Source organism: Alligator mississippiensis, chromosome 4, assembly GCF_030867095.1.
Source record: "Alligator mississippiensis isolate rAllMis1 chromosome 4, rAllMis1, whole genome shotgun sequence".
In the NCBI taxonomy this organism is placed as follows: domain Eukaryota; kingdom Metazoa; phylum Chordata; order Crocodylia; family Alligatoridae; genus Alligator; species Alligator mississippiensis.
In genome coordinates, this window is record NC_081827.1 from 97,374,746 (window position 1) to 97,397,478 (window position 22,733).

At 47.9% G+C, this 22,733-nt stretch overlaps 1 protein-coding gene across 3 annotated transcripts in view; it reads right to left on the bottom strand.

Moving 5' to 3' along the window:
* ZC3H7B (zinc finger CCCH-type containing 7B) overlaps positions 1-22,733 on the bottom strand; it is a 70,905-nt gene that overhangs the window by 44,996 nt on the left and 3,176 nt on the right. For 2 of the 3 annotated variants that reach the window (XM_014607581.3, XM_014607572.3), the window contains exons 2-7: positions 14,120-14,180; positions 11,188-11,221; positions 10,223-10,420; positions 9,200-9,358; positions 4,731-4,811; positions 2,591-2,650 (exon numbers count right to left, since the gene is read on the bottom strand). In XM_014607581.3, the coding sequence (XP_014463067.1) occupies positions 2,591-2,650; positions 4,731-4,811; positions 9,200-9,358; positions 10,223-10,420; positions 11,188-11,221; positions 14,120-14,172 (585 nt within the window). In that variant the 5' untranslated portion in view covers positions 14,173-14,180. The remainder of the gene's footprint in view (positions 1-2,590; positions 2,651-4,730; positions 4,812-9,199; positions 9,359-10,222; positions 10,421-11,187; positions 11,222-14,119; positions 14,181-22,733) is intronic. The other variant, XM_014607589.3, reaches the window with a different exon arrangement.

Consider the following 22,733-nt stretch of genomic DNA (forward strand, 5'->3'; position numbering starts at 1 on the left):
TGGAGTGAAGTTGGGTGAGGGAAAAGGGAGAAAACACCGCCACAAATGTATTTATTCATCTTTAAAAATGCTTCACAACTCAATTCTCTTTCTGCTCCCCAATGGTTATGAATTGCTGTCATTTTTCCTTTTTTTTTTTTTTTTAACTGTCTCTTTCAGTTAAAAATCATAAAACTAATGTACTGTTTTGTAAACCAATCCAACTAACTTGGGGATCTTTACCTCCAGCAATGATCAAAACCTGTTGCTTCAGAGGACTCTAAGCCCTCTCGCCCCATAATACTTGGCCATCTGAGCAATTCTGGAAATAGGACTGTGGTGTTTTGTGTGCTCACAAATATTCCTTCCCAAATTCCACAGCCAAATCAATTAGCTCCATGAAGCATGTAATCTAATTGCCTTATTTTACACAACTACCCTTTTCTTAGCACACATTATTTTTCAAGTTAATAACCACAAAAAACTTATATAGCAAACTAAAAACAGGAAAAGATTTCTACCAAAACAACTGCTGACTGTGAGCTGGAGGCAAGAAATAAAATGTTGTGATTTCACTAAATAGGAAAAGTTCAAAGATTTTCTTTTCCTGCTTTCAGCTTAGAATGACTGAGACAGCAGTGAAACATAAGTTGGAGACACTGCATTTGCAGATGAATCAGGTAAATTTAGTGTTTGTGCAGTGGTTTCTTTTTTACAAAAAAGGAACATTATTAATTTAAAAATATTAGGTGCAATTACAAAAACATCTTTAAGGTTGAATCTCATAGCTAGAAAGATATCAAGGCAAGTCACATATTAATGTTAACATCAAACTATGATCCTCTAGCATCCTATTTTATGTACAAAAACTATAACTTTTTTAAACATCTGTTATGGTTTACTTAAGGAAAATACAAAGTGGCAAATCATTTTAAAAAACACTAATATGAAATGTTTTCATGAAGCTGCATACAAACCTCATAATTTTGGCTTAATATTTGTACAGTGCCTAGGACAATGGAGCCCTCATCTACAAACAGGTCTTTTAGGAATCACCACAATACAAATAAAATAGGGCTGTCAAGCGATTAAAAAATGTGATCATGATTAGTGGCGTGATAAAAAAATTAGGTGCAATTAATCATGATTTTAATTGCATAGCTAAAAACTCAAAATTATGCTGGTACTTTGTATGGTTGGGGGGTGGGTGTAGGGGGTGTGCTGGGGGGGGAGAATTTGTGAAGGTGTCAGGGGCTGTGGGTGTGTGTGGGTCCCCGCACATCCTGGCAGCATGTGGGGTACTGTGGGTCAGAAGTGAGAGGCAGCAGCAGGGCACAGGCATAACACTGCCCTCCACAATCATATTACAACACCCGCCCCCGCCACACACACACACACAAGCACGCACCCTTTTGAAACTAGAAATATGGTAACCCTACCAGAATGCACCCTGGCAGTGTGTAGAGCAGTGCCCAGCAGGTAAGTCTGTGGAGCAAAAGGTATTGGAGGAGAAGGAAAAGGGGTGCAGATCAAAGCCCCCATGGTGAGGGAGGGAGTGGGGCAGGGGCAGGTCATGGACCAGAGTTTCAGGAGGCTTGTCCAGGACCGTGGATTTCCACCACTGCGTGCCTTCCCGGGGAAGGCATGGGGGGCATGTGCCCCCCCCCAGATTTGTGTGCGGGGCAGAGGTGGGCTGCCCGCTGAGGGCCGGGGCTATGGCCCTGCTACCTTTGCCCCAGGAGCCACACACTGGCCGTGCCATATCCCCTGCCCACCCAGCGAAAGGAGGCACAACATGGCATTACACAGCTTCCAGGACAAAGGCAACAGGGTGCAGAGCCCCTGCCCACAGCAGACAACCCTCCTCTGCCCATGCACAAATCCAGGGGGCACATGCCCTCCCAGGGCTGCGCGCAGTGGCAGGGAGCCATACCCCCTCACCCATGCCCCTGGATGAGCCTCCTGTGGCTCCGTCCTACAACCTACCCTGGGCCCAGGGCCCCATTCACCCCAGCCCCTGTCCCACTCCCTCCCTCACCAAGGGGGCCTCGATCTGCACCCCCCCCCACGCCTTCCCTCTCCCAATAGAAGGGGGCCAGTACAAGCATGTGGTTGCATTTCTGGAATCAAAAAGTGAGTGTCCATTCACTTGCTTACTGGTTCAATCTATGCAGCTTAGACTAACTTGCAGATTTAATCAATTCAGCCTCGGACTTTTTGACTGTCTGTACTTTATAAGTTTCATCATTAATTTCATTTGCTTGTCCTTGCTTATTAGCACTGAGGTAACAACATCAGAACCAGAAGTGAAACTAACTTGAAATAAATAGGAAGTGAAATCATCCAGTCTAAAGGAAGTAAAACAAACAAAACTGACAATCAAAAGCAAATCAGATTTTCAGAATGTTTTCAGCTTTCATGAGCTATGTGCTACCAGTATCAGGCCAAATGCAGCCTTTGACAGCTATCATCTTAACACTGTCCCTTGAAAACAGGAAAATATAAAAACACTGATATTTTTATTCCTCCAAAAAGGTAATAAACTTGCATGCAACCAAAACACAGAGATTCTCCTGTTACCTAATACAGAGAAAAAAGGCATAGCATCTACCTGATTGGATAAGTTGACTGATGTGCCATTACTGAGTAGAGAGAAGGTTTCCAATTCCTGCTGCAAGAAAAACAAAGGCCTTAGGAACAGTGATGCCCTGAATGACTGCTATTTACTGACACGATAACACTTCCTTATGATACAGATATAAGAAAGGGAATCGGAACCACTCCATTTCTTTATTGCAAGTCAGCCACTCCAAAATTCAATTTTGGTGCTTGCAACACAATGAGCATCCTAGATACATTCCAGCTATCTTGCTGCATAAAATCCCTTATCAATACAAAATAAGGATATGAAAATGTTCCCCATAATAGACAGATTTCGCCTTTTCATTAAAAAGAAAAAAACATCTAGGAAGGTGCTACAACATTGGTAAAGCACTGAAATGAAATATAAATGCTGACACAAGCTGCAACAAAGTACGATTAATAAAACCTGAAATATTACATATTTCTTTCATAGACAGAGTTTAGAATCATCTCTGCAAAGTAACATGAGAGGGAAAAGTGCAGAGGGCCCACAGAAAGTGTGAAAAATATATCAGGGAAAACTTTCCTCCTTCTGAGAGATTCAATGATTTTGAAATACATAGTTCCAATTAAATGAAACATTTTCTTCTAAACCAATAACACTTGTGTGTGCTCTACACTGCACACCCACAAGAACATACTGCTCAAAGATGGGGTGCGAGTGTGTGAATGTCATGCGAATGTGCATGTGTGCAGAACTGGAGCTGGAAAGGAGTGGTTGTTTAATACCACACACCACCACTACAGCAGAAGTAGAGAATATGATCTAAGATCAAAATGAAACTGCAGAGAGGAATTTCAGGAACACAGAACATCAATCCCACAAGCTGGCATTCGGCCAGGACTGTGGGGCTAATATTCCTGTTCTTGAGTAAACAAGCTATAGGATCTCTAATGAACAATGATTTTAACTAAGGCAATGTCAGCAGTAGCTTAGCGCCCCCTACTACAATACTTGGGTACACGTTTAATACTGGCAGAATGAGTCTCCCTGCTGAATCATGAAATCCATTTACTGCAGCTCCAGTGTTTACCTTAGAGCAGGAGTGTCAAACTCATCTGCCTGTGTGATGCAAGCCTGGTTTGCAGGCTGGCAGAATGGTGCAGGGCTGACCCCACAGGCCTGTGCCCCCCCCCATGCTGGCTCCGGTGCATGCAGTGCCTGTTCTAGCTCGTCCAGCAGGAAGAGCCCCAGCATCCTGGGTGTTTGGCTGCAGCTGCAGGGACAAGCCACAGTGCAGGTGCTGGTGCTTTCACTTGGCTGCTCTTAGCATGGTGGCAGCCCAGCCCCTGGGCAAGAGCTACAGTGTTGGAGTGCCAGCAGCACCACGGGAACAAACCCAGTATCGCAGGTGCTTGGCTACCACCATGGGAACAAATTGTGGTGCTGCTGGGGCTCCAGTGCTGCAGGTCTGTCAGACATTTGACTGCCACTAGGGGAAGGTCCCCCATGAAGGCTGTAGGCTGGATGATTCAGATCTTCAGGCTGGATCTGGCCCATGGGCTATATGTTTGACACCACTGCCTTCAAGGTATCCATTCAAACACTGACTGGACTTCATGCTGCTTAGCTTGCAAAATATATTAAGATTATACACCAAACCACTATTATTCTGTCTGCAGGCCATTAGTAGGGACCTAAGTGGCAGTTTTGTGGAAGCCGTGAAAAACAGTGTTGTCTGCAATCGCCACGAAATCCGGCATTGGCCGTGATTTCCCGCAAAATCAACCCCCCCCCCAAAAAAAAAGCAGTAGTAACATAGATTGAGTGAAGGTACCCTCCACCAATCAACAGTGTGGGGCAAGGCTGCTGGGTCCCCTCCAATCAGCAGCAAGGGACAGGGCTATCACAAAATGCCCATGAAATTGGCTTTGCATGCCGCGAGCAGGCTACAGAAAATCCTCTGTCTCACCCTGACTTAGGTAGGTCCATAGCCATTAGTACCCCTGTGGGGGTGTTACATATCAGGATGGAGATGGACTGGTGAGAGTGGGACTGCCTGAAGCACAAGGCCATGAATATGGGAATGCTTCAGGGCTGGGCTGGTAACCTTTCTGGACACGTATCTGCAGAAGACAAGGGACAGTCAGTCTACAAAGAGTCATACCTGAGGCCTCTTATAGGCTTTCCGAACCCTTAATCCCAGTTTCTGCGCAAGCTCCTGACCAAGCTGTGTGACACTTTCATCCTAGAGAAAAAGCAGCTTTGAAAAACATTTCCATTCATAAAGCATGTAGTTCTAATTTTCTTGAACAGAAAGTGAAGCCATCAGAAACAATAAGACCTTTAGCTGAAACTCTATGACAATGGTGACCATGAAAAGCCTGGATTTCCTACTGGGGTGTAAAAGAGGGGTAAGCCAGTTGCCCTCATCAGTTCTAGAAGAGGTCTTGCAGGCTGGAGCTGTTAGTCATTCAGCCCTGCAGAAGTATGAAATCTGGCTTCAGGGTCTCTCCCTTCCTCCATCATTTCAAAGTGGTCGGTCTGACTGTTTGGAAATTTAGTACTTAGACTGCTCAATGGCTTGAGATTCCCTCAACATAATGGCTCTTAGAGAACCAGACCTGGCTGGCATAGTGGCAGATTCAATCCACACTACTCCCAGTACCTGGAGATTGGAGGGCAGCTCAGAGCCACTACAGCCTTTCCCTAACCTCAGCCTCACTGAGCTCAGGTAATGATTTAGCCCAAAAAAGTTCAGTCCATGCTCACTATTCTTAGCTGTTCTTTAAAAAGGAAACATGTTTCCAGTACATAGCTGGTCTCTTACTCTTGGTATACAATCTACCAACTCAGCCAGTACTGCCTGCCACTGTCCCCCCACCATCTCTCATGCCCCACTCTCTCACCAGAGTCTATCCTATGAACTTTCAGCCACAGCTCAGACCCTCCTGCTCCTATCCTGTGATAATGCAACATCCCCTCACCACAGCTGCACTTTCTCCTACTTCAGTTTTGCCATCTTCCTGGCTAAACAAATTCCCATGACCACAACCCGCATTGTTTATCTCCAACTTTGGACTTCCTCCTTCAGCCATCCCCCCCCTTTTTTTTTTGCAAAGCCATAAAAAAAGCAGTTTGCTAATTTCCTCAAAAGGAAAAAGTAAGTCATCAACACACTATACTGAGATCCTCCCACCACTGCCCTGCCCCCCTCCTCCTTCCCAACCACTGACCTTGAAGCCTGCAACCTTCTCTCCACCTGCCCAGGCAATTTCAACCTTTACTTCCATTGCCCTAGGTTCCCTCCCTGCCTTCCTCATCACATCTCATTGGCCTCCCCCCTCCCAATGTTAGCATGCCCCGTTTTCCCCTGGATTTAGAGATCCTGTCTTTCGAGGCTACCAGCTGCTGAGAAGGGCTGCTAGCAGGCCTTACTTGTTTGCTCTCAGCCTAAGATTGAGTCCTAACCAGACTGGTAACATTCCTTACAGATTATCAAAACTTCAAAAGAAATGCATGAGGCAGCTTTTGTTAGAAGCATTTTGGTAATAATTAGTGAACTATGTACCATTCTGTGGTTTATGTATTCCTACATTTTTACGTTGGTGCTAAGTTTCCCAGAAGCCTCCGAGACAAGTACAGACCCAAAGGAGCTAATGCACGATTGGACTTTTAAACTCTACTAGCCTGACCATGAAGTATGCGGGGTAAGAGAAGTTAAGTATTGGCAAGGAGATGCCAGGCCAGGTGGTGAAGAAGATAAGAAACACTTGCACAGGAACTGCATTTCCACAGAGTGATAAATCTTGTTTAACTGATAGATTCCAAGGACCACTGGAAAACCGGTTTGAGCTAGCTCCCCAGAGCTCAAAAAACAAAGGAAGTAAAAACTGGTCAATTAGGAAAAGAGCGAAGGCCTGCCATCTTCTGAGGAAGGAGCCCGAGACTACATAAATCAATAAAAGGGAAGGCAAGGACAAGGAAGTGCCGGAAGTGAAGATGCACGCAACTAGAAAAAAGAGTAAGAGGATGAAGGGCGGAAGATGCCCGTGTCCTTCCCTATATCCCACCCTGCCATTATGGGTGGTAAGAATCGCATTCAGTAGCAACACACCAAGCCCTTGTCTGCATCCAGGGGGCCTGGTGTAGCTATTACTAAAAAGAGCTTGAATGTAAGTATTTCTGGGGTCATCTACCAGCCGTCTGACCATTTCTGAGGGTGTGAGTTCATGGTCATCTGCCTCTGCCATTACCACCCCAAAACACAAGGGCACAATGTGTAACAAGAAGCAAAAGGCTCCTGCTACTAAAAAGGAGATTACCTGTGGCAAAGCCTGGCAGCAGCCAGGCAACAGGGCAAGCTGCATGTTAGAATTAACCAGATGCAGCTGTGCTGAAGAAGGAGGGTCGGCTGACCAGAAGGGGTCATGCCGAAGTGGTTAAAAACCCCAGCTCTCCGAGGGTCAGAGGGGACTTCAGAAGGAACTGAACTCTCAAGAGGAGAGGGAAGCACCTGGAAGACCCTGACCAACACCTGAAACAGGGAGCAGTAAGAGCCCCAGGGGATCAGGGTTGAGCTGAGGCCTGTTTATTTAAGCTAAGAGGAGGGTTTTGTTAGTGTCAGAGTACTTCCTCCCCCCGCCACCCTTTATGTGCATTTATCCCGAGCAGGGCAGGCTTTTGTTAATGCATTAGTTCCCTTTTACCTTCCAGTCTGTACCAGTGGACCCGGTAAGGCTACAAGGGGCAATGAGGAGGCCATGGGGTGCCAGGGAGGCATAGCAGTGAGACCTGCCAGGGCAGACATATGAGACACAGAGGGCCAATAGCCCAAACCACAGAGAGAGGTCAGAGAAGGGGCTAAGACCAGGAAGGCCAGACCCTACAGCCCAGGAAGGGTGAACCTAGGCAGGTTGCAGCCAGGAGAGCTAAAGCCTAGACTAGGGAGAGGAACAGAGGCATTCTGAAGCCAAGAAGGCCATCCAGAGCCCAGGAAGGGCAAGACCTGGGCTGGGGCCCAGAAGCTGAGGTCTAGAACAGTAGACCTTGGGCTAGGGGATATAGCTAGAGGAAAGGAGCCAAAGCTGGGCATGCTGAAGGCCCAACAAAGCTTCTGTGGTCAGAGGGCCTAGCAACAATAACTTGTACCAGCTGCAAGGCATGGGAGTGGCTGTAGGGGCAGAAACAAGCCACTAATTTAACCCTTAAAGCTGCAAAGCCTGAAGAAACAGGCACTGAGGGCAAAAAGAGAGAGTGAGCCCCAAAAGACTTAACAACCCAAGGAGGGCAGCCTCTCATTATTTTTCATTACCATCAAGGCATGGCAGATGAGTGAATGGGTTGCGACTCAGGGAGATTTGAGTGGGGCCAGACAGGACAGAGGGGGCCACTGGGGGACATCACCATAGCCCTTGGGCACCATGCTGTCACAGATGCCCTTGCCAAAAAAACTCTGGATGCACTAACAATTCATTGCTGTTCCTATGATGTAAGTGAAACTAAACACTATGAAGAGTAAATGCTACTACTTAGACCAGGGGTTGGCAATGTTTTTGAGCAGAGTGCCAAAAGCACCCGCAACCTCAACTTGTAAGATGTTGGTGTGCCGGGGTGGGTGGTGGGGGAGCTGCGAGGGGCCCAATCCTTGTTGTGGAAGCACAGCCCCAGCCACTTCCCCACCATCCACCCCGAGGCATGCGTGCCACACTCTAGCATATGCCAGGAGGTTGCCTACCCAACTTAGACTGTAAGCTCATCAGGGCAGGGATCAAGCGTGTGCACTGTGCCTAGCACAACAGGGTCGTGATCCAAGACTGTGGTCCTGTGTGTCACCACAAATATCGTCATCATCATCAGATGAGTATCATGTTAGCTTCCCAAGCTAGTTGTGTTAAATTAACTCAGTCAAACAATGAAGCAATCTAGCATTAAGTTCTTTATCATCTGAGGTCTCTAGATTTGCTCTGGTTCAAACAGAAATTATAGGATGTGCAAGGAATTTCTCAGCAAGTTCTTAAGGCCTGTATCACATAGGAGGCAAGATTAGACGATGACTGGAACAATCCCTTTTAAAATTAAAAACTACCTAATCAAAAACAACATTGGAGCCCTCTTCATTCACTCTTCCGGAAGACACAGGACCTCAAAGGCGTGCATCAGCTCTCAATAAGTAAAATAAGAACCATTTCTATTTAAAACATATCAGGATAGGCTATTGGGGCATTTGGAATAGGACAAATGAGACCTTTCCTTCCATGTCTCCATTCCCACCCATCCCAGCCTGATAGCTCCAGACAGCCATTCCCCCAGATGCCTGTTCCAGTATTTGCATGCAATGAGTTGACAACATCAGCCAAGTTCTTCCTGGGGCATTTCCACATCCTGAAAGCCATCAAATCTACCAAAACTACCTGTTCCTTTTGTGGTAAGTCTCAGCAGAGAAGATTTGTACCAAAAAGACAAGAGATCTGAACTTCCTTTCTCACCTCGAGGCAACACTAGTAAGCACAAACATTTCTTATGACAGAACTATTTGTTGTAAAACTTTCATTATCACCAACACCATGTAACAAGGGACGGACAAAGGGAAAATGCCTCAAAGGAGGTGGGTGGGCATGTATTTGAAATACTTACATGTGGGAGGGAGAGCAGACAGCGACTGTTACACTCATATGCTTCCTTGTGCCTCCCCAGCTCATTCAAGGAGCGAGCTTTCCGGAAAAGTGCTCGGATGTTCTCCTTGTCAAGAGCTAGAGCCTTCTCACTGTCTTCCAGAGCTTTCTCATACAAGCCCTACATAAGAGGAAAGAGACCAGCCCAAAGAGTCAATGGCATCCATGACCCACTGGGATCTACCTCCTTCCCCCTGCTTCAGTCCACTGACCTCAATTCACCCAGAACACATCACAGAATAAGAACACATGTCTATAAAGGCATTGGGAAATACACCTATTATATAATATTATGCACATATACCACAAAACCATATTATTAAGGTTGCAAGGTCAAGCATTCAGTAAGGAAACCTAAGTATGAAGGCTGCCTGTGCAACCTTAATCCTACACCACGAGGCTATAAAGAGGGCAGCATGACTTCCTTCACTTCCACTTTAAAATCAAAAAGTGCGCCCTGCTCTTTAAAAAGAATGGATGTACGCTCCTCCCTTCAGGACTGAACTCTGGGCTCAGGATTATAAGCATGTGAAGACAATTGCTTGCAGCCCTGAGTCAGAGGCTGAGTGCAGAAGAAGAGTGGCATATAAAACCACCCCTGTGCTCAGCATTTCCTAGTTGCTTGCTGGTTCCAGGCACCATCCTGCTCAGCATGCAGGATTTTTGGATCACCCTTCTGAGGCACCCAGATCTCTCCATGGAGTCCAAGGAGCATAGGCACCTAACTCCAGGGTCTAGATTCCTTTCTGGGGCCAGGGGCTTCAAGGTTAGGCCCTGGAGTACCTAACATTTAGATGCCTAAGGACAACTCCTCCACTTCTTATATCTTCTGTCTAGTCACCCAAGGCACAATGCAACAGGGACAAATCAAAGACTCCTGCATTTCTCCGTCTCCTGTGCCAGACAAGATCACCCCATCCCATTTCCCTTCCTTTCCTGTGATTTCTGAGCCCAGCTCTCAGAAATGGCTCTGGTAGACTCTCACCATGGCAAAGTAGCAGGCAGCCCGGTTGACATGCAACTTGCACAGGAGCTCTACTGGGATGGTGACCTCATCTGAGGCGGCATAGTCTGCCACGTTCAGCCCTTCCACATACTGTACCAGTGCCAACTTGAAGTCTCTCTCTCGGAACAGGTCATTGCCTTCCACAAACAGGTTCCGCACCAGCTTCTGCAAAAAGGCCTGCGGAGAAAGCGGGGCAGAGAATGGGGAAAAACAAATGGACTGACGTGGAGATAGCCAGAAACTGTGAGGGGTTTTCTCCAACTCCCATTCACTCCTATGTGCACTCTCAAATCCCTTCCTTTTGATGAGATATTAACTCCCTGCTTCAGTAAAGCTATGGGGCATTTTTACACATGCAGCTTTGAAAAGTGCCCGGTGCTGTGACGCTTGCAGTTGTATAAGTGGCTAAATGCACATCAGTGCTGAGAAAACGGCAGCAGTGTGCTTTTGAAGGAAAACACTTTGGAGATGCTTTAGCTTAAAAGTGCACTGCTGCCGTTTTCTGCAGGCTGACGTGCATTTCACCACTTATACAACTGCACATGGTGCAGTGTATTTCACCTTGGCTTGCATGAAGAGTAGACTCGATTCATTCAGTCTGCTCTGAAGCAGCAGATCTCTGGTGCGTCACAGGAAAAAAGGTACGCGTATAAATGCCTTTAACATCCTACTAGAGGACTAAGTTAGCCCATTCTTCTTCCCCCCAAGGTTAAAGGCCTCTCCCTTAATGCTTCCTCTCCTCGAGGTAAACTCTCCTACTTTTCCTTCCCTTAAGGCCTTCCTACTGTAGACAAATGACACTAGACCAAACTTCCCTTACAACTTGCTCCTCTCAGCTTCCAACCACAAGGATAATGGCATAAAATACCAATGAAGGAGGGCAACTGACCAGACATTGCCTTTATGCAGCTTCAAACACCTTCAGAAAAGAAATCTTAAATTACCTCATAATCTTCTTGGCTTAGGGGCAATGTAGACCTGCAAAAAGAGGAGGAAGCTTTCAGGAAACATGGATCAGTAGAAGCAAAAACATCTCTCGACAAACAGGCAGTTGTTCTGGTTCAGTGCCAAAGAATTTCAGTTCATAATGTTCTGCATATTTGATAGCTGATTTTTTTATGATACTTAGAGCCAACAGTACCAAGTAGAGATTAGGGCCCTGGTGAACATGGCAACTGGTGGCAGGAGGGCAAGCAAAGGCTAATACAGCCCAGGTTGCCCTCCAGACACTTGGCCCATCACTACCTCCATAGACCTATGTCGTCAGTTGCTGGCCCTGCTACTGACCCATGCTGTAGCCACCACTGCCACATGTAGGTGGCAGTGGCAGCTCTAACTCCAGCATGAGGCATGCAGCAGTAGCTCTGGTTCTGGCACAGGGGCATGTGGCAATTCCAGCTCCAGCACGAGGCATGTGAAGACTCCAGCTCTGGCTCCAGCATGATGCATGAAACAGGAGCCAGACCTGGCACAGCCATCTCATGTCCCATGCCAGAACTGCCACCATTGTGTACTCCAGGCTGGAACTACCCCGTGCTGGATCTGGGCTGCAAGAATCCCCACAGTCCAGATCCAGCCAGGACCATAGGGGAATCTGACACCCCTGCTCTCGGAGGGGTGTTCAAACAGTCACACAAACACACAATTTACACAAAAGATTTTGTGTGACCATTGTCACAGTCACAGGGTCTTTGAAAACAACATCAATTTAACTGAATTCAGTTCCAGTGAAAAAATATGAAATGGTAGTCCCAGGATGCTGAAGTCTTCTGTGCAGTTATGGAACAAGCACGTTATGAATGCAGCAGGCTTCCCCACATGGTCCCTTGACAAAGGCACCTCACTCTTACACTAAAGAGACAGAATCATAGAATCATAGATAATTAGGGCTGGAAGGGACCTCAGGAAGCCATCTAGTCCAGCCCCCTGCTCAAAGAAGGACTGCCCACAATTATTTCATCCCAGCCAAGGCTTTGTCTACCAGGGTCTTAAAAACCATCAAGGATGGAGATTCCACCACCTCTCTGAGTAGCCTGTTCCAGTGCTTTGCTATCCTCTTAATGAGAATGTTTTTCCTAATATCTAACCTAAAACTGCAATTTGAGACCACTGCTTTTTGTTCTGTCATCTGCCACCACTGGGAACAGTCCAGCTCCATCCTCTTTGGAACCACCCTTCAGGCAGTTGAAGGCTGCTATTAAATCACCTCTGAGTCTTCTCTTCTCCAGACTAAATAAGCCCAGTTCCCTCAGGGAACCTCTGGGAAGGGCGGTATTCAGGCTGTAGAAGCTATGTAATCCTAGATTTTTCTCCTGAGATTGCCAGCTGCATGACTAGTAGTGCTTGTGGTTATTGTGGTGAGAACACTCACGTGTCCCATAACACACAAAGAGACCACTTCATTTCAAACAGACTACCAAGCAGAAGTTTAATGAAGAAGACTTCTCATCAGACTCTTAACGAGAGCCTGACTAGAACAAGTGAACTAGAACTGAAATTATTCATATTCTAAACTCAATCTCATAGGTTCTCCAGGGCATGTCTGCAACATCTCCAAACTACAGTAACAAGGCACAGCATGCCTGCTCAGTGTGCCCAAACCCCCAAATGGACTTAACATTGTCATCTTAGGGTAGAGCTGGACACATGGCAACAAGCATGCCCAGGACACAGAGCTCTCATTATAATGATTTGGGAGCTTAGTGTAAACAGAGCATGTATACTCTGCATCACTGCAGTGCTCCTTACCCTAGTCTAGACATGCCACCAGACTCCATAAAAATATATTTCACATCACTATTGTCCTTCCATTTAATCAATACCACAAATCCTGGCCCACAGTATTTACACCAGGGTTGTAAACATACAGCTCATGGGTGAGATCCAACCCACTGAGTCTCTCTATCTGGCTCAATGGGCCACCAGAAGTTGGGGGCTGTGGCCTGCCATGGAATTTGGGGCCCTTTGATCCCACTGACCTTAACTGATGGTAGTGAGCTAAGCTTGTGGCCATAACCAGAGTCACTGCTCTGGACCACCACCATGCACCTGGACCCTCATCCCTGGAGCTGTCCCTTTGCCCCAGGCTGGATCCAAACAGCGAGAAGTCCCGCAGTCCAGATCCAGCCTGAGGCCCTAGATGAATTTGACACCCCTGCTTTACACTTTTTTCTTCAGGGGAGAGAATGTCACACAGGTAGTGTAGATGTGCCCTGGACATGCCACTGTCTGCTCTCTGGTCCTTCTCACAAGAGCCCAGCCTTTGCTCAGTTTTGAAAAGCCACACTGTGGACACAATTCATCCATCCTATGTCTCTAGGTCTAGAAGAGCACTGAACCCTCTGGTGTTGCTCTTTACAGTCAGCCAGAATTTCTGTGCCTTAATTACTAAAGTTGGAAGATCCTCAGGCCACTGATACATTTGAATAGCCCTTCTCAAATCAAGCTAATACATTAAACTTATACTGGTCCAAGCTCTCACTTATGCCCTCTGTGCCTTGCTTTCCACATCTGCAAAATGGAATTGAAACTGCTTACCTACCTCAGAGAGGTAGTTCAAGGTTTAACTTATCAATGGTTGTTAAATTCCTTAGGCACAAGGCAGTGAAGATGTGCAGAAGATTATAATTAGCGCTACATTGGCTATTAAGCTCAAATGGGAACTGAAGTGGAGGGCACAAACAGGAAAGCAATCAGAGTGACCTGATTAAATTTACTAGAAATGCTTTGAAGGAACAGGACTTTACATTACCATGACCAGGTCATCTCTTCTAACCACCAGGCCAGTGAATGAAAATGCCAGACCTTGCAACCCACAGCAGAAAGAGAAATCACCATCTCCAAAATCAAAGAATAATAGGGACGCAGATCACTTACTGAATGAATTGAAGTCCTTTTTCTATTTCTTCTTTTCTTTTCTGTCTCTCCATTATAGTCTCTGCAAAGAGAAAAACACAAAACCACTCATTACAGATCCTGCTGGCAATTTTGCAGTTCATTTTTTTTTTTTTCCTTCTGAACTTAGCACCAGCAAAATACTTCAGACCAACCGCCCTAAATACCAAGATCCCTTTTTTAACTCATAAAAGCACGCTGTGGATTTCAGAAGCCTTGAAAGCTTGCCACATGCATCTTCTCCTCTCTAATTGCATCATCTTTACCTTCAGGCACCATCCCATGGGGCAAAGAAAAATCTATCTATCAGCTCTGCTCAGATCAGTCTGAGCTCTCTGCTTAGATTACCAGCAGGGAAACCAGTTAAAATGAGCTGAGATGGTGGCTCCCCACTAGAAATGTCCCAACAACCTTCCCCTGCCCCAAAACTGATTTCATACAATCCTCCGAGCAACCACCGCATGGTCAGCAACTTTGATCACTACTTACCGGAGCCAGATTTCAACTCGAGTAGAGTAGAGGTTATCAGTTTACAAGGGGAGACAGGTAAACTGTATGCAAGCATTTGAAATAAGTAAGCACCAAGGAAGGGAACAAATGGTTACTGTGGTGCAAGTTAAAGGACAGGGGTGAAACCTGTGCAAAAAGAATATGCAGGATGAATACCTCAAAAAGTTTCCTAATGGTGAGAACTATTTGCCTAGGGAAAATTCTCCCAAGAAAAGCAGTGACAGACTCATCACTTGAGAGTCATTTAAACTGGACTGGGCGGCACCCTGGGGAAGCCTCTAACAACCATGCACTGGCTGGAAAGGGAAACAGCCTGGGTGACCTGTCTGGATTTTTCCATCTCTGATTTTCAGAAGTCTAGGAATACAAACAAGTTAAACATATAATTTCCTCCTACCTTAGATTTATGGGTAGTGAGGTATGTGGGACCCTATCCTCATCTAAAATGAGGTTGATTCAAACAGTTAAATGTGTAAGGCTCTTCTGCTGCAGATCTAGAGCAAACTCTCAAACAACCCACCATACAGGTTTGCACTGTTGCCTTAATAAGAGTAAAAGGACAGAACAGAGAGAAGTGAGGCACCTTGTGATCCCCTGAGACCATCCTATGGATCAGGGAAGACAGAAGAAAGTCCACAGAACCATGTTACCATGCAGAACTCCTGAGCCTACATAACCAGACTGTCACAGCCAACAAGGGCATTCAACCCTCTGAGGGGCATTTAGGGATGAAAGACAAACACATGAGACAGTGAAGTGGAACTCAAGCCACCATATTCTCCAAGACACTGTTTACACTCATGCACTCACTGACCTTGAAAGGGTTATGAAAAATAAATTGCCTCTGACTCCACTCCAAAACATCTGAGATGAATACAGTCTAATCTACTTTACAGGACAGCCACTGCCATGCATTTTCAGGCCTCTCAATACTGCAGCCGCAAAAGGGTAATGGAGTCTTATAATAAAGGAGCATTAAGCCCTGAGTGTCTAAGCAGGAAATGGCACTAGAGCCTGAACCTCAGCATGCTCTGTCCTGTAGAGAATATCAAGGCCATCGCGGTCCCTCAGTCAGGAAGAAAGTTTGCAGGGAGCAAATGGAACCCGTGGGAGCGCAGGAAGAGATGCTGGCATGGACTGAGGCACACCAGGCCCTTGAAGGCATGCCTATAAAGCTTGTACCTGGCACGAGGGATGGAAAGTCAGTGGACAGACTCTAATAATGGAGTGACATGGTCCGCATACTAGGTAGAAAAGATTTGGCAGCAAGATTTGTATGGACTGGACGAGAGAAGCAAGGAGGCCAGGGAAGAGGATGCTGCAATAAGTGAGGCAAGAGATGATCAAGGTACAAAGGCTTTTAACAGAAGGGATGGAGAAGAACAGTTGGATTACAACACTGCCGTAAAAGAAGAACTGGAAGACTGTATTAATAACCTGGATGTAGGGCAAGGAGAGAGATAAGGGGAAAGTGTAACTATGGATGTGAGAGAGAACCATGATCAACAGCTGCAGGGAATGGAAGATACATCTTTGAGTTTGATTTGGTGTCAGGGCATCTAGGATGAATGCCTGCAGCACAGGCAAGAGGGGGTGGGCAGAAGCTTTGGGAACCTTTCATACAGAACAGTGGTTCTCAACCTGGCGGTACACCTAAGTTAGACTTGAAGCACCCGTTGGAAAATGCCAGCTTTTAGTTTTCATTCATTTTAGACTACACAAAAATAATAGACCAGTTTTTCTGTTACAAAGAACTCAGAAAGATCACAACAGGTCAGAATCTTTTTTAACACTATGGATGCCTATTTGAAATCGGTGGGCTTATCTTGTGAATCACATTTACAAACCTAACAGTGCTATATCGTGTGATACCCCAGGGCACCTTTGAAAGGCTGTCAAGGCATCCTGGTTGAGAATCTAATATAGAGAAACTAGTTAAAGCCACAGAAGTCACCCAAGGACAGAACCTGGAGGGACATTAGAGTGCAAACAAATGAGGGGGAGGAGCCAGCACAGGAAAGGCTAATGAAGCAATGTGAGGTATAAAAAAGCAAAAGCAGAAGTCCTCAAAATTCAAAGTGGGAACCATATGGAGCAAGAGGGAGTTGCAGGCCGAATCTGATCAAAGGGCACGAAAAGAAAACAGTGGCCCGTGGACTTGGCAAGACAGGAGGCTGCTTTCATCTTGGTCATGAATAATCAAACAGGCAGGTCATCGCAAAGCCACATGGCAACAAGCCAAAAAAATATTTTAACATTCTGTTTATCCATGTAACAAGTACAACAAAACAGAAGCTACCAAAACTTACTGTATACACCCCGCTTCTACCCTCGTGGGCTTGAGCTCTGTTTTCATGGGACCACTTCAAAGAGCAAAAGAGAGCTCAGTCTCCAGACCCATTACATCAGGGTGAGCAATTTTGGGGGCTGGAGGGCCACTTAGGGAGTTTTGGTGAGCTGCTGCAGGCAGGGTCAGCAGCCTCATGGCTGCCCCCACCCCCACCCCCGCCCCATGCCCCTCAGCCCACGACAGCTCACCAAAACTCCCTAAGTGGTAGATTACTAGACCAGTCTGGGATCACCCAACAGAGTGGGCAGGCAGGGTCTCCATGGAGAACGACGTAGGACCCCTGCAGACAGGATGTGCTCAGCCAGGCAGAGGGGATGGCACCATGGGCAGGCAGGGAGCAGCGTCCGGGAGCAGGACAGGCAGGCAGGGCCGGGATCACAGGGCGGTGACAGCGTGGGGCTGGGGCCCAGGGCAGAGCTGCAATCTGCTCTCAGCATGACCCTATGATCCCAATCCTTGCCCTGCCTGTCCCACCCCTGGATGTCACTCCCTGCCTGCCTGTGCTCCCATCCCATCTACCCAGCAGAGCACGCTCTGCCTGCAGGGGTCCTGGGTCAGTCTTTATGGAAACCCCACCCATCCACTCTGTCTGGCGCTCCTGGTGGTGGGTGCAGGGCAGATGAGCTGGCATCCCCCGGCAGCAGGGCTGGGTCTGGCCGTAGCAGAGACACTGGCAGAGGCCAGAAGAAGCCACTGCTGGAGCTGCAGGGAATTGGAGTCCAGCTGCCATGCTGCCCCAGTCCCACTGCACATACAGCATGCCAGGCAGGGGCCAAATAAAATCCTTTGGCAAACCAGATCAGACACATGGGCCATATTTTCCCCACTCCTGCATTACATCCTCAGCCTTTCTGCCAAGGCACCCAAAGCAGCCAAGTGAGATGCGAGCATGGGTTACAACAAGAGCTAGATTAGGACCACTAGCTTTTCAGTGCTACCTGAAATCAGTTTAACTGCTGAGAATGGCTTTCAGTCGCTCATTACTGAGCAGAGGCCAAAGCAGAGGCAGTGACCTAGTGGGGAAAGGCTCCATACTTCTGTCCTGAGCTCCTAGTCATCCATCTCCCCTTGGAATACTGTTTCAGATGTTTCTCCTTCCAAGCAGCATGCTCTCCTCTTGCCCTGCTCTAGTCAGATGACTAACCACCCTACTCCACACCACCAACACCCTGCTTTCCCCACCACTACTTTGAATCCTACTGCAGCATCCGCATAAACAATTACTATCCCAGCATGCTCTCTGTCTTCTGATACTCTGGTATTAGGCAATGCCAAGAACTTCTCTTGCCTCTCTCCATCCCAGACCTAACCCAAGCCCTCGAGTGAACCATCTGTCTTACCACCCACTTTCCATCCTGCTGCATGGCTAACCACGTTCCTCCACTGCCAATCTGATTGATCATCCATATAGATGGCCACCTTCTTCTGCTTTCTGATGCTAAGCCCACCCACACCTTGTCACTGTCAGCCCTGTGTCACAAACCGACAGACAAGACCAGTCCTCCTTGTCCTACTGCCTTGAAACAGTCAGTCCCATTCCACAACACTTACATCCTCATAACTCTGAGGTGTGCCATCTCCCTCCACCATATGCCATAGCATCACCCTCCACTGTGCTCTGTTCCACGGCCTGACCATACACCCTTTCTTCCTTTACTACCACCACAGCCTACCCACATGAATACTCCGTATGCTCCTCTGTCATGTCCTACATTTGATCACCCCCCAACTAGAGGTGCACTGATACATCGGTTGCCTATCAGATCAGCACCGATAAAATGGAAATGACACCATCGGCTATCAGCCTTTTTTGGCCATTGTAGCTGATAATGTTTACCAATAATTATGGCTTCTGGCCAGGGCCCTGGATACCTCGCCCCTATGGGGCCGGGGCCCCCAGATGCCTGGGTTCCCTCAGGAAACAGCGGATTTCCCTTTGCAGGTGGACAGCATTCTAGCCTGCAAGGGGTCCTGCTTGGGGCTGCTGGGAGTGAGATGCAGGAGGAGCCGTGTGCATGTGTGTGGCCACATGCATGCACGTGGCCAGGAGTGTACAGCCAAGCAGCATAGATTCATAGATTCATAGATGTTAGGGTCGGAAGGGACCTCAATAGATCATCGAGTCCGACCCCCTGCATAAGCAGGAAAGAGTGCTGGGTCTAGATGACCCCAGCTAGATACTCATCTAACCTCCTCTTGAAGACCCCCAGGGTAGGGGAGAGCACCACCTCCCTTGGGAGCCCGTTCCAGACCTTGGCCACTCGAACTGTGAAGAAGTTCTTCCTAATGTCCAATCTAAATATGCTCTCTGCTAGCTTGTGGCCATTGTTTCTTGTAACCCCCGGGGGCGCCTTGGTGAATAAATACTCACCAATTCCCTTCTGTGCCCCCGTGATGAACTTATAGGCAGCCACAAGGTCGCCTCTCAACCTTCTCTTGTGGAGGCTGAAAAGGTCCAGTTTCTCTAGTCTCTCCTCGTAGGGCTTGGTCTGCAGGCCCTTGACCATACGAGTTGCCCTTCTCTGGACCCTCTCCAGGTTATCCGCATCCTTCTTGAAGTGTGGCGCCCAGAATTGCACGCAGTACTCCAACTGCAGTCTGACCAACGCCCGATAGAGGGGAAGTATCACCTCCCTGAACCTATTCATCATGCATCTGCTGATGCACAATAAAGTGCCATTGGCTTTTCTGATGGCTTCGTCACACTGCCGGCTCATGTTCATCTTGGAGTCCACTAGGACTCCAAGATCCCTTTCCACTTCCGTGCCACCCAGCAGGTCATTCCCTAGGCTGTAGGTGTGCTGGACATTTTTCCTCCCTAGGTGCAGCACTTTGCATTTCTCCTTGTTGAACTGCATCCTGTTGTTTTCTGCCCACTTGTCCAACCTATCCAGGTCTGCCTGCAGCTGTTCCCTGCCCTCCGGCGTGTCCACTTCTCCCCATAGCTTTGTGTCATCTGCAAACTTGGACAGAGTACATTTGACTCCCTTGTCCAAGTCGCTGATGAAGACATTAAAGAGTATCGGTCCAAGGACCGAGCCCTGCGGGACCCCACTGCCCACAAACTTCCAGGTCGAGACCGACCCATCCACCATGACTCTTTGGGTGCGACCCTCTAGCCAATTCGCCACCCACCGGACTGTGCAGTCATCCACATCACAGCCTCTTAGCTTGTTCACCAGTATGGGGTGGGATACTGTATCGAAGGCCTCCCTGAAGTCTAAGTATACGACATCCACCCCTCCTCCTGTGTCCAGGCATTTCGTAACCTGGTCATAAAAAGAGACTAGATTGGTCAGGCACGATCTGCCCACCACAAACCCGTGCTGGTTTCCCCTCAGCATAATTTGCCCTGCCGGGCTCTCACAAATGTGAGCCTTGATAATTTTTTCAAAGACTTTACCAAGGATGGAGGTGAGACTGACTGGCCTATAGTTGCCCGGGTCCTCCTCCCTCCCCTTTTTGAAAATGGGGACCACGTTAGCCCTTTTCCAGTCCTCCGGGACTTGGCCCGTGCACCACGAGCGTTCGAATATTCCTGCCAGTGGCTCTGCAATGATGTCGGCCAGTACCTTCAGCACCCTCGGATGGAGCCCATCCGGGCCTGCCGATTTAAAGGCATCCAGTTCTTCCAAATGACTCTGCACCACCTCAGGATCTACGTATGGAAGTCTGGCGCCTTGCTGCTGCCTCTCTACAACCCCAGTGAGAGACTTGTCGTGCCCCTCACTTAGGAACACTGAGGCAAAGAACTCGTTGAGGAGTTCAGCCTTGTCCCCCCTGTCTGTCACCAATTGTTTCTGCCCATTTAGCAGTGGTCCTATTCCTCCCTGGGCCTTCCTTTTACTCCCAATATATCTAAAAAACAATTTCTTGTTGTCTTTTACTTGGGTTGCCATCCTCAGCTCCATGGTAGCTTTGGCCCGCCTAACTGCCTCCCTACAAGCACGAGCAGAGGAGGTATATTCATCTTTAGTGATCTCACCCTGTTTCCACTTTTTATGTGCTCCCCTTTTGGCCCTTAGGCTGTCCTGGATGTCTCTGGTCAGCCATGGAAGCCTCCTGGCCCCTTTCCCTTTTTTGCCTTGCTCGGGGATCGTCTTGCTTTGTGCCCGAAGGATCGTTTCCTTTAGGCACAGCCACCCTTCTTGGGCTCCCATCCCTTCAAAACTCCTACTCTGAAGTGCTTCCTTGACTAATCGCCTGAGTGCATTGAGATCAGCTTTCCTAAAGTCTAGCACTTTCACCCTACTAGTTACCTTACCCACTTGCCGTCTTATGTTGAATTCTATTATTAGGTGATCACTGTCTCCCAAATGGCTACTGATCTGGAGGTCCCCTATCATGTCATCTCCTGTTGCCAATACCAGATCCAGTATGGCATTCCCCCTAGTGGGACCATGCACCTCCTGTGTCAGGTGGAGGTCCTGTATACAGGTTAGAAACCTGCGTGAGCGGTGGGACTTTGCTGTCTGTGTCTCCCAGCAGATGTCCGGGTAGTTTAGGTCCCCCATGACTACCACCCCCATGACTACCGCCTCTTTAGCTTTTATGGTCTCCAAGAGTTGCCTCAGGAGCCCCGCATCTATTTCTTCCCCTTGGTGTGGGGGTCTGTAGCAGACCCCTACCATCAAATCCCTTTCTCCTTGCCCCCCATGTAGCCTAACCCACAATTCTTCTACTTCCTCAACCTTGGATTCTGTCTTGATGAGGGTTGATGTATATTGCTCACTGAATGAAGCATGGAGAGCAGCTCCCTGCAGGTAAGTCTGTGGAGGGGAACAAGTGTGATTGAGGGAAGGAGTGTGCAGATTGAGGCCCCTACAGTGCAGGAGGGAGTGGGGCAAGGGCTGGGGGCGCTGCCCAGCCAGGGTGGTGCATGGAACCCAGGGCCGGGGTGGGGAGTGGGATGGAGCCATGGATGGATCGTCCAGAAGGGCTGGGGGGCAGCTCCCCGCCACTGTGTGCACCCCCAGAGGGCATGTGGACCACCATATTTGTGAACAGGGCGGGTGTGGGCTGCCCTCTATGGGCTCAGGGCTCTCTGCTCTGCTGCCTTTCCCTTGGGAGCCCCGTGCTGGCCACATACCCCCTGCCTGCCCAGCAGCAGTGGGGGCAGTGAGTTGACATGACGTGCAGCTGACGTGGGGCTCCCAGGGCAAAAGCAGCAGGGCAGAGAGCCCCAAGCCCAGAGTGGGCAGCCCACATCCGCCCCTGCTCCACTTGGCTCTGCTCTCCATGCATAAAAATGGTGGTGGCAGCACTTAAACTAAAGCTCAGTTGATGAGCTTTAGTTCAAGTGCCCCCACTACCATTTTTAACGGCTAGTATGTTGTTACATGTGACGCAGGAGGCTGCTGGAGCACACAAAAAGAGAGGTTTAATTTATGTCAGTACTTTACAATGCCTTGCATTATTACTAAATATTGGTTATTGGATTCGGCATCAGCTGATATGGTTAGTTAATAATTGGCTATCGGTATTGGCCAAGAAAATCTTTATCGGTACCCCTAGCTCCACCATGAATTAGCACTTTCTAAGGCACCACATGCTTCTGTCTCCCTCTGCCCTTATTATTTGCAAACCTGGGCATCCCTCCACCACATCTCCTCCTTTGCCTTACAAACTTATGTTTAATTTATGTTTTCTCAACATCTTAAATTATCTAGCTTTTGAAACATAGTAACAGAAACAATATATCACATGCAACAAGACTATATCAGTCCTCCTTCCTGT